Source organism: Typopeltis vanoorti, chromosome 5 (assembly GCF_054136105.1).
Source record: "Typopeltis vanoorti isolate ZY-2024b chromosome 5, IOZ_Tvanoo_1.0, whole genome shotgun sequence".
Lineage (NCBI taxonomy): Eukaryota > Metazoa > Arthropoda > Arachnida > Uropygi > Thelyphonidae > Typopeltis > Typopeltis vanoorti.
The window spans coordinates 102,786,592-102,799,536 of record NC_143553.1 but is presented as its reverse complement, the minus strand read 5'-3'; the positions used below and the strand labels follow the sequence as shown (position 1 = coordinate 102,799,536).

General features: G+C 36.1%; 1 protein-coding gene across 1 annotated transcript in view; it reads right to left on the bottom strand.

Annotated features, from left to right (window-relative positions):
- Positions 1-12,945, bottom strand: part of LOC150106699 (sister chromatid cohesion protein PDS5 homolog A-like) — a 670,786-nt gene that overhangs the window by 24,174 nt on the left and 633,667 nt on the right. The window contains exon 33 of the mRNA XM_090393290.1: positions 366-441. Coding sequence (XP_090249416.1) covers positions 366-441 — 76 coding nt within the window. The remainder of the gene's footprint in view (positions 1-365; positions 442-12,945) is intronic.

Here is a 12,945-nt window from a genome sequence, read left to right as displayed (position 1 = left end):
ACATGATTGTATTTTATATGCAAATAAAGTAAACATATTGTGGAAAAAATGAAATGAGAACAAAAAAAAAAAAAATATATATATATATATATATATATATACACATACATATATAAATAAAAAAGTAAGAAAGATATGAAAAAAAAAACATCAAAAAATATATAAAGATTCTGGCAATTAAGTCTTCAAAAAGTTTTAATTTTAGAGAAAGAGAGAGAAATATCTTATATAGCATTTGTGAAGAAAAATAATAATTTTAGAAAGGTAAATAAGATCTCTGTTAAATTATTATTATTTCATGGATCTCAACATTTTTTTAAAAAATTACAGAATGAAAAGACATCACATAGAAAACCGAAACTTACCTCTGGACTGGATGCTGTCAGTGTGGAGGAACTAATAGCTTTTGCTAAAGCTGCTGCTGATGCAGAAGATTGCCTCCTACAAAGTAAGAAGAGAAAACCATTTTGATTAATAATGGGAACGTCAATACTTTTTTGAATTGTGACACACACACTACATATATAATTAATTTTTTAACTTGGGGATACTGTATATTAGGATTACCAAGTAATTTTATAAGCTTGGTTATTTAACTCCTAATCCCAAGTAAGCAAACAGTTAAGTTTGCACCTGAAACATAGTTCAAGTCTAAAGATGGTACAACAACAGGGCAACTCATTGTAAAGGTGGGTAAAGCTGTGATCACTATTCTTAATATTTCCCATAATGTAAAGCACATCTCACTAGAAGATGTATACTGCAATACATTATGGGTGGGATCACTACCCAGACCGGTTTCAAACCTTTTTTGAGGTCTCCTCAGTGAGTAGCTAGACCCTAAATACCAAGGTTTTAGTAATACAGAGCCTTATCAACTTTACCTATACAAGTTGCTACAAGGTGTTTTTATTTTTAATAAGAATCTCTGGAGGAGATATAGATGTAATTAATTTTTTAACTTGGGGATACTGTATATTAGGGTTACCAAGTAATTTTATAAGCTTGGTTATTTAACTCCTAATCCCAAGTAAGCAAACAGTTAAGTTTGTGCCTTAACAGAAGTCTACAGGAAGAAGACACCAAAGGAATTTGTGTGTCTGTGTGAATCTCACCCATGAAAAGCTGTAAATGGTTATATAATCAGTAATCAAAAAATCCTTGTTCTAGAGACTAAATATTGTACTTTTTCATGACACTTCAGGCCTCTAATAAATGTGGTCTCACAAAGGGTGATGAAAGTTGTCTGCCACCTAATCCACATCTTATATCACACCACTATCCATTTCAAAAATGGGGTATCATAAGAACTCTTAGTGCAGGGTTCTCTTCTTAGTATTGGAGAAAGGAGGAAATGGGAATTTCTTACTCAGAAAGCCTCTACATAACATTACATCTTTACACAGGACAAAAACCACCGCATGCTTGGGGGGGGGGTACAAAATATACTTAATTGCAGCATTAGTTATTTAGGCCAGACAGACTCGGCGGGAGAAATGACTGCGAGGAGGAGGTACTAGAGCTGTTAAAATGAGTATGAATTCAGTTTATGCAACAACAGGGACTGACAGGATATATATGTATGGATGCTAAAAGAAGATTCCACAGAAGTGGAAAAAATGTATGACAATTCTATTACATAAGGATGGTGCAAAGACTGATGCATCTATCTATTGACCTATCAGTATCTGTATCTTTGGAGAGGTGGTGAAGATTTTGTAAAAGTTGATAACAGACTGCGAACAAATGGGTTGACAGAGAAAACTATATTTAGCAATAAACTGCATTGGGTTTCCTAGGGAAAAGTTCATGTCTGAGTAACTTGCTCATATTTTATAATAATGTGATGGTCGAGTTCATCAATGGGAATGGATAAACAATACTCTTGGACTTTGCGGAAGTTTTTGATGATATGAGATTGGATTATAAACTATTAGTTTGGACTAGCAGACAAAAAAAAGTGGTGTAAGGAGGATGCAAATCTGCAAGATTTAATGTGACCAATGGTATACCCCAGAGATCAGCCCTTGGTCCACAATGGGAAGGATTTAACAGGCGACATGCAACTATTTGCTGCTGCTGCTGATGATGATGCAAAGATAGGCAGGTTAATCAGGGAATTCTGCAACTAACATGCAGAATGACTTAAATAAGCAGGATCTGTGGGCATGTAAAAATTGTGTCAGTTCCATGCTAATAAAGTAAGGCACCTTGGTGTAATGGGATATCAATAGCATATTATACTGGTGGAATTACTATCAGAAACTGACCAGGCTAGGAATTCTGGAGTTTTACGAGACTGGAAGTTGAAGTTCAGGAGGCCATACAACATCAACAGCAAATACAACTCAGAGGATAATTGCAATGCTGAAACGAATGTTGACAAACAAGCAAGTCATTTTGTCACTTTACTTTTTGATACAACCTCATCTGGACTAATGTGCACAGATCTGGACTCCTGATTTCTGAGATGGCATTGGGACTGTGGAATGTAGATTATAAGGAGAAACCGAGAATTTGTTGACTACAGACACTAGCAAACAGGAGAAAGGAGAGTGATATCATTGAAACTTACAAACTTCTGAAAAGGTCATACAGGATACCAGTAGATAGAAGTTTTTATTTTATGCAGGGCAGGGAAAGGACGAGAAGGTATTTATGGAAGGATGACAATATATGCAGTTAAGAAAAGAGTGAGAGATAGATTTTTTTCTCATATAGAGCAGTGCATGACTGAAATGGCTTGTCTTTGGAGGTTGTGAGCGTAAACTGTTCTGATAAAAGGGACTGAAAAAAACCCTTCAGGAATGATTTCTTTTTAAAGTTTTCCAATATTTTACTATGAATTCCTATATATTTTATTATTATACTCAGAGAAATCCTTTAATTCAAAGGGTTAATTAATATAATATTATTAACAACAGATGTATTATTATTATTATTATGAGTAGTAGTATTAGTAGTAATAATGATTAATGCTATTCTCCTCATCCTAATGATTTTTGAGATAGCAATGCTACTTTAATAGGGAATAATTATAGAACAAAATGGTTTCTTATTGTCTTTCGTGTCCGATAACTGATGTCCGTATTATTTTTGTGTTCATGGAATGTATTAGGCCTGCTAACTCACCCTCAGTTGAAAAGGATTGATAAAAATTATGCTCGTCGTATATGGGATTCCAACCCAGGTCTTTCTAATTAAAGGGCTTCATTTGTACCGACTGAACTACACAAGCCCTATTCGGAGCTACAAAGAAACAACTTGTCGAAATCATGTATTACAATAACTCTCTGTCATAGCGTAATTCGCAGAAGTCAACAGTACAAGAAGCTGCAAAGAAGTTTCGAAATTATATTAGTAATTCTGCTCTGGCTGGATGAAATTTTACAGTTAAGATATATATGTAAGTTTTAATTTCAGTCTAACTAGTGTTATTATGACAAAATTTGGTAGAATCGCTATCTGCACAATGAAACAGTATGCACACTTACATAAAATGTTATAAATAAAATGCAAACAAATAATTATTACATTTCATTGATCACTTCCATATGTTGTCTGTAACTTGAGTAACGTTCAGTATTGTTACCAAACTCTTTTAAACAGTAGTTTGCAAGAAAAATGACTTTTCAATGAATTATGAAAGAATTCATCGAAAAATTTTCGATGAATCATTCATTCGAGGAATTGCCATTCGATGAATTGTTTTTCAGTGAACTTTCATGTAACCATGTGAGGGACCATTGGTGGTTGGTATATTTTTTCTGTGTTGCTTTTGTTCTACCATTCCTTGAGAGCACATATTTGTATTAATCATTGTTTTAATAATCTCCCATTTTTGACACCAGATGTGATGTTTTCATTCACTGCTGGTATTAAGGAAACAAGGTTTTGGGGGCAGTTACCCTACTGTGATTTCATTTAACTGTAGAGAAGATGTGAACAACACAAATTACTAATAACTTTTGGTAAGTTAATATTTCTAGTCCCATCTTGATAAGCATAATCAAACTCAATGGTATATCATCATTAGAAAATCAACTAAAAACTAATTAAGATGAAAGACTAGTGGTTCTAATATGCTACTTAAAGCAGAAAGTGGTGAAAGGATCTTTTATATTATATTATAAATTAAAGATACCAAGAAATTATATACTTGGTTTAATCCTTTATCCAAGTGTAAGCAAACAAGTTTGTGCCTGAACTATTTCCAGGACTGGGGCAACTCGTATAAAGAAGCTAATGACTTCACATCACTTGCCTTAGTATCCCATAATGCAAAGCATATCTCCTTGGCATTTTGCCAAGAATAGTCGATTCATGCTGAAGGGGAGAAAGAAATGAAGGATGCACGAATTGGTCATCAACATGCAAAATCACGTGCTTTCTTGTCTGTCGCTGTACTAGCACTAGCTTGATTTTTGTTATTGCTTTTTTTGTATTTTTTTTTTATTATTAATTTGTATGATGGATCCAGTACAGTCAACAAGTTCTGTTGTTAAACGTTTCAGTAGCTCTTGCAAAAGAATATTGAATAATGTGCTGACATTCTGCAAAAAAGAATCGTCTCCTTGTTCCCCTTTCTCAAGTCATAAAACGTGCAAGTGCAATTGCAGGCATATCAGGGTCGACTGTTAAAAGAATTCATAGGGAATCAAAAGGTGAAGGTAAGCCAAAATTTAAATCTCCTAAAAAAAAGCACCAGAGTAAAGAAAACCATCGAAACCATAGCTTTGAATGATTTTGATGTAGACGTTATAAGAAGAACTATTCACGAATTTTACGTGGTCGAGAAAAGAGTGCCAACTGTTCCGAAATTAATTTTCCTTGGAAAAGAGAAACTTTAAGGAAAATACTTCATGAAATCGGATTTTGTTTTAAAAAGTCCCAGAATAAAAGGAAACTTATCATGGAGCGAAGTGACATTGTTTTATCTAGAACGCAGTATTTGAGAGCAATAAGACGTTTCAGGGAGGATAAAAGACCGATTGTGTATCTAGATGAAACTTGGATTGATAGTAATTTATTCTTGTTGAGAGGCTTATATGCTGGTTAAACATGATAACTAATATTTAAGGAATTGACAGCGTATACTAGAAATATAGATTAAATAAACTTTAATATATACTTTCCGATATTTCGGCGAACGTCACGTTGCCATCTTCTTGGGAACTTTTTTTTTTTTTTTTTTGCTTTTATTAGTACTTGTATGCAGGTGTCTTTGTAGTAAGTTCCCAAGAAGATGGCAACGTGACGTTCGCCGAAATATTGGAAAGTATATATTAAAGTTTATTTAATCTATATTTCTAGTATACACTGTCAATTCCTTAAATATTAGTTATTAGATAGTAATTTAACTTATGGAAAATGTTGGCAGTCTAAAGAAGAATGTGGAGTACTACAAACCGGAAATGCGTGCAGCGCATAATTTTGTGAGCGGGTGGAGAAATGGGTTTTTTACCGAATTCAAACTTACTATATAAAGCCAATTACCATAGGCAAATGAATTCTACAATCTTCGAAAAGTGGGCAGAAGAAAAACTGATTCCAAATCTTCCTAAAAATGCTGTTGTTATAATTGATAATACTTCATATCACTCTATTCGATCAAACAAAGTTCCAAATTGGTCTAATAAGAAGCAAGTTCTTATGGATTGGCTCTCTGCAAATTACATTTCTCATTCCCCAGATAAGCGAATAATTGAATTGCTTAATTTGGTCAAAAGAAATTCGCCCATAACTAAACTATTTAAATTCGACACGATGCTCAAAGAGCATGGATTTCTAGCTTTGAGGCTACCACCACATCATTGCGATATTAATACTATTGAGTATGTTTGGGCAGAAGTGAAAAGTTTCATTCACCATCGCAACGTAACTGGAGATATTGACATGTCGAAACTTTTTAAGCTTTCTGAACTATGTATTGGGACAGAGACGGAATTATTGAAGAATTATGTGAACCTTTGTTGATCAGTTTAAGTGAAAGTGATGGCGATTCGGACACCGATTCAGATGACTATGAAGATTAAAAGGATTTGATAATAGTATTTTTTCCCAACCTTTTTTTTTGCATGGGTCTGTTAAAAGAGTCACAACAAGTCATAAATAATTAATCGGTTTAGGACATTAAAGTGTCTCAGTTCTCTCAACTGTAAGTTTAGAATATCTAAATTCATTTGAAAAAATTTCTGTTTTTCTGTATAATTATTTTTATTTTATAGAAAACTTTCTTAAAAATAAACTTAGTTAAATTTTTGTTTTATGCTATACCTTTTTTAATTTTGTTAATACTCTACGTACATTTTTCCAATTGTTATACAAGCAAAATAGTTACACTTTAAAAACTACAGTGTTCGTAAAAGAAAAGCTAAATTTTCCGACCTGTAATAATAAACAAACACATCCCAGAAGACAGATTGATTACCCTATTATCGGAATGGATTCTCCTTTTTCTGACATGGCAGAAGTGTCGAGGGACCTCTAATCGGTGGGCAAACTATACTAAGATTGAAGTAATGCAGAAGTCATATTGTCTTATACGAATAGCCAAAAGGTGTCACACCTTATTATTAAAATACTCTGGATTAGAGAAAGTTGCTGGAAGTTTTTCACTTCCAACAAAAAACTTTTATATTAGTAACATTTTGGGGGGTACGTCTCTTTGTGTATATTATTATTAGACCTCTAGGAAGTCAAGTACTCATTGAGGAAGGCCATACATTGCCTACACCAACTATCATACCTTCTTTTAAACTCATTCACATTAGATGCACTCACTACTTCAACAGGTAAACTGTTCCACTCACTCACTCACAAATCAATGAGAGAACAATCTAGCTCTAAACCTTTCTTAACTGCAAACCAACTTCCATGATCCTTGTCCTCTCCCTGCCTTTCATATAATGAAAAATATCAGTCCGTATCCTAAAACACTCTTTCAAAATTTTATAGACCTCTTTCATCTGTCTACACACTCTCAATCTATCCTCATGATCTATATTCCATAATCCCGATATCATCTTTGTAGCCTTTACACAACTTCTTTATCTTGTCCAAACACAGGAGACCAAATCTGAACACAGTAGTCCAAGTATTGTTGTATCAAGGTCTTGTAAAGAGGCAAAATGATTTCCATATCCTTAAATGTCAATGTTCGTTTCAACATCAACTTGTTTCTAGGCTCCATACAAATGTTATTCTCAGCTTTTGACATTGCTTATTATTGTTCTGCAGAGTTTTTGGTGCTATTTTTAAAACTATCTTAATTTAACAATATGTCTGAAAATATGTTAGCAAATAGAATGTATGGATGCTTGAGTGGCGGCTGTGTCTTCTGTGTGGTTTGCGATGGGACAACTCGTGGGTCCTGGTGGGTTTGTTCCTGTGGGCTCTCTGGTCGGATTCTTTGCAGGACTTTTGTGGTTTTTCATTCAGCCTTGAAGTGGTGCTGGATTTGGTATCCACTTGATTTATTTAATTGTGCATCACCAAAATGAAGCCTTTTGGCTCTTTATTTCAGTAAATACTGTTGTTGTTGTGGGTGATGATGGAGTGTAGATAGCGTTGTGTGTAGTTGGAGAATTAAGTAGTAGGGATGATGATGAGATGTATGTAGCATAGTAGAATACATTGTTCTCCCACGATGAGTCTTTGGACTCCTTGGATGTGTCACGTAATAATAATAATATATTGAATGCAATAAAAACCATGATAACATAGTAAAAATACACAAACTAACCTAAAGAAAATACTTGATAAATCAATAAAATAACCTATTTTACAGGAGCTTCAAATTATGTCTGGACATGGAATAGCCTTGAACCAGACTTTTTTTTTTTTTTATGTTTTTGACTACCACTTCCTAATCTAAAAGGGGTGTAAAGTTATCAGTTTATTTATTTTGACCTTTGGTTGAATTTTTATTGTTTTCTGTATTACGTTTTGTGGGAGGTCTCTTGCTCCACAGAAATAATGTCGCCGTTAATGATACCCTTCATGGCTGGTGACAGAGTACATGCATGCAACATGGAGTTGAAAGATAGACAAAGGTACCTTCCACATAGCATACACACACCATACACCTCTGGATAAAGACCGCTATCATTATATTCTGTTAGGAACAATTTCCTTCACTGCTATACACGTGAATGAGGAGAGGATTCTGGGTAGGTTCTGCATGGCATGCTCTCGAAGGCTTTCACTCATCCCACATGGAAAAAAAAATGGGTAGGAGGGTGGAGAGGGGAAGAGAGGTCCTAATGATGGGGACCAAACATGATCAGAGATACCCTAATGATGTTTCATGATGCAACAAAAGAAACTTCTTCTTCACCCATAGTCTCTGTAGTCTCTCTATGTGTACTGGGATCTCCTTAACAAGGTGGAGAATGAAGAATTACCTCATTTTGTAATATTATCTATCCAGGTGATTCTAGGCTGTCTCCTACTGTTTTTACCGAAATCAAGCCCTCTAGTGCTATTTTAGATAACTATCAGATCCACTGGAGCTGTTTTCAATGTATTTAGTCATATTTTGTTGTATTTTAGCGATGGAGTGGCTTTTCCTACTAAATTTGTCACATGTGCAGCATATGGTATCTTCAAATGTTTTCTTTAACTTCATCTTGAAGGTCAATAGCCTTTTCTCATCTTCTTTAAGTAACGTCCAATTCTTACATTTGTATCATAAGACAGAGTTAACAATGTGCAATGAGGCAGACAAATAAATAACTAAATATAAACAGCTGAATGCAAGACATATTTAGCTTATTTTGTTAAAGTTACAAAATATTAACTGACATTTTCATGCTTTTTTCCCAAAGATATCGTTTTTGATTTGCAAATGCTGCCTTAGAAATTCTGATGTTCATCTGCTATTAGGTCAATGTCATCAGTGAATCTAACAGTATTGATTTCTTTTATTATCACCAATTCTAATTCTAGTACCACTGTTTTCCAAGCCTATTTATTATATATTCCAAATCCAGGTTAAACGAACATCGGTGAAAGCATCAATGCACATCTCTTTCCATTTTGAAAGGCTTGCTATAATTGCCATTGATTTCTATTAACTTTCCTGGTTGAGGAATGGTAAAGAGAAAGAAAGAAACTTACGCCTTCAAAAAGACTAAGTCTTAGATGGAATAACATCTAAGTTGTTTGTTAACATCTAAGGTGCTACATTGTTTTTCTGTAATACAAGTGTCCTTCAGTCATTGTTTTTGGAGTTAGTTGTTGTCTCTATATCATGTATTTTTGGTTACCGAGAAGGCGGGGTCAGCATCGGATGCATAGCGGTGGACGAGAAGAAGATAACATAAGTTTTAATTATTTAGATATTTAGTATACTTAAATATGTTTTATACTTATATAATTATACCTATAGCTATACTCAAATATACTTATTTAGCATTTAGTTGTAATAGTTCCTCGACACTATTTTGAATTGAGACCATCTCCGAAGACTATTTTGAATAATGGCTTCAGAGGCAGCTAAAATTGCAAATGGCATATCACCAAGTCCTCCCGCATTTAAGGACTGCATTTTGCGTGATATAATGAGGGATTTTGTGGCATGCGGGACTTGTGGAATGTATGCATTCTGGCAGTTATACATGTGGCAGGTGAAAGAAGGGAAAATATGTATATGTGCAAAATGCACGCAATAGGAGGAACTTGGTGAGTTAGAGATGACTATAACTGACCTCGTTGAGACTATGACGGACATTGGTGATTCAGAGGCAGGAGATGAGTGGCATGATAGAGGGCAAGAATAGCGAGAAAAATATGAATGAAAAAATGAGAGTGGGGAGTGTGGAAAGGTTGAATGATTGTGAAGATTTCGGAGATGGCTTCAACTGGGAGGATGAATGGCAAACAAAAGTGGCTGACTTGCAGAGAGAGAGAGAGAGAGACAGAGAAAGATGAGCTGAAAGAGCAGGTGGAATGTCTAGGGAATGAGATGAAAAGTGTGGAAGATGAGATTAGGTGAATGGAAGGGATGAATGCAAGGCGAATCAGAGTAGGAGTGAGAGAGTTATGGGAATGATAGAAGAGGAGAGAATAGGAACAGTAGAAGAGAGGGAATGACAGAGTTATGGGAATTATAGAAGAGAAGAGAATGGAAACAGTAGGAGAAAGGGAATGAGAAGAATGCGAGGGAGTGCTGGAATCAGGGATAGAGTGATGTCAGGAAGGCAGATAAGTAGGGGAACACAGAGAGAAAGTGTCAGAGGAGAGAGAGAGAGGGATGCAGGTGAGCAATCAAGGAACAGGGTGGTAAGAGGTGTAATGTACGGGGACTCAATGATGATAGGAACGAATGACTTGAGAGGCAATGTAAATTGGGCAGCGAGAGATATGAGATTCTTGCTTGAAGTGGTACAAAAGAAAACGCAGAAAGGAAAGATAGTATGTGTGTTGCCTAGGTAAGATAGCGACGAGCTGAGCATAAGAGCAGTAATATTGAATAACATAATAGCTAGAATGTGTCAGAAGAGAGGATCAGAATATTTGGATGCTTGGAGGTCATTTGAGGACAGAAATGAATTGTATGCAAGAGACCACTTGCATTTGAATGAGGAAGGACGTAGGCATCTGGAGAGATTGCTGTTCTGAAGAAGTCGGTGTGTCAATGCAGGGAAACTAGAATGCCCAGGGTGGATGGTAGCAGGGGTGGCCGCTCGTGGGAATTGGGGCGACATCAGGTAATGCTGAGACCAGTGGAGTTAAAAAAAAATCAGCTAACACCTTTTTATTCCTGTAAATAGGGAGTAGGCAAGGCCATTTAGCCCTATCTAACTTTGGAGACTGAGTGGGCAGTTCAATCTCCACTGGTACTCAATCAGAAATAGCTGGCCCAAGGCTATCACTAATTATCAGGCACGCAGCAAAGAGAGATGGCTCAACAAGTGCCGACAGTGGAGTTTACAGGGGATAATACTAGGTATAGAAACAGTAGCATTTTTATGCTTTATACTAATGCCAGGAGTATCCAGAATAAAGGAGAGGAATTGGTGGTGCTGATAGCAACAGCCTGGCCAAAGATTATTGGGATCACTGAGACATGGTTGACAGAAGAGGATATAATAACAGGAATACAAGTAGCAGGGTACAGCATTTTTCAGCAAAATAGGAAGGGAAAGCATGATGGTGGAGTACTGCTTATGATAAGTGACGACATATAACCTCTAAGAGTGGGGCTTTGGAAGGCAGTGACACTAATGATTTTGAAAGCATATGGTGTGAGGTAGAGGTGGGCAAGACAGGCTATTTAGTGGGATGTTGCTACAAACCAAGAAGCACAGAGGGTGGGGACCATGAGATACTTAGACAGTCGAGCTTGGCAAGTGCAAGAAAAATGATTGTTATGGGAGATTTTAACTACAGCAGTATAAATTGGGGAGAGAAAGATGCATGTAATAGAGGGAACAAGAGGTTCAAGAATTTTGGATTTGGTCATAGCAACAGAAGAGTTGATAATAACTGAGATGACATATGTACCACCAGTTGGAGAGAGTGATCATGAGGTTTTGACTTGGAAGATGACAGACATGCAGGAATATCAAAGAGATGAGAACGTATGTGAAATTATAAGGTAGGTGATTATAATAGTTTTAGATATCCACTTGGGGAAGTTTCATGGAGGAAGGAATTGTCCTCTTCTTCATTTGTATTCCACAAGTGAAGAAGAGGACACAATTTGGTGTAAGTGGATGACAAACAATATTAAACAGGAACTGCATGTGAAAAAGAAGCTATGGAAGAGATATAATAGAAAAGTGAAGAACAGATGCATGAAGAATATAAGACACAGGCCATGAGAGTGACTAGTATGGTAAGAAAGGCAAAACTGGAATATGAGAAGAGACTGGCCCAAATATCAAAAGAAAATCCTATGGAATTTTTTGGCTATGTGGCCAGTAGGAGGAGAAATGATTGTGGAAGAATGACATTGTGAGATAGAAATAGGAATAGAGTGACTGATGCAAAAGACATAGTGGAATTGTTCAATGAACACTTTATTGGAGTATTTCATTCTGGAGGAGTAAATTTTAATACTAGAGGGATAGAGCAGGTTCGAGGTTTAAAGGTAAAGGAGGAGAGTGTGTTCCAAATACTGAGTACTCTGAATGTTAGTAAATCTGTGGGACTGGATGGTATTTCACCACGAGTTTTGAAAGAATGTGCTAAAGAACTGACAGCTCCTTTGACCTGGCTTTTCAATGAATGTTGGACTACGAGAAAGGTGCCCAGGGAATGGAAGGAAGGTGTGATAGTGCCATTGCATAAGGGCTACTACCCTTATGCAATGGCACTATAGCTGGAAGTGTCTAATTATAGGCTTGTTTGTGTGTCATCAGTAGTTGTTAAGATCTTGGAGAAATTAGTGAGGGACCGTATACAGCATTGGGCAGATGAGGATAATGTTATCTGTGAGAGTCAACATGGATTTATTAAGGGGGAGCGCCTGTTTTAGTAACATGCTAGCCTTTTATAATAAAGTTACAAAAGCAATAGATGAGTGAAAGGCATATACTGCCATTTTCTTGGATTTAGCGAGGGCATTCGACAGGGTGCCACATGATAAGCTGATATTTAAGTTGCAGCACATGGGTTTGGATGTCGGGTTGGTCAACTGGATTCGGGATTGGCTGTACAATAGGTATCAGAGAGTCGTGTATGGTGGGACAGTTTCAAGGAGGAAGAAGGTTACGAGTGGGGTCACACAGGGCTCAGTACTTGGAGCTATATTGTTTAACTTTATATCAATGACATTGTCAGTGGATTGCAGGGGTATATTCAGTTGTTTGTGGATGATGTGAAGCTGGGAAAGGTTATTAGTAATAGTGCAGATGCGATAGCCCTGCAAGAGGATTTGAATAAGCTAGACAGATGGGCAAATGAATGGGGGTTTAATGCAGCAAAATGTAAGGTCTT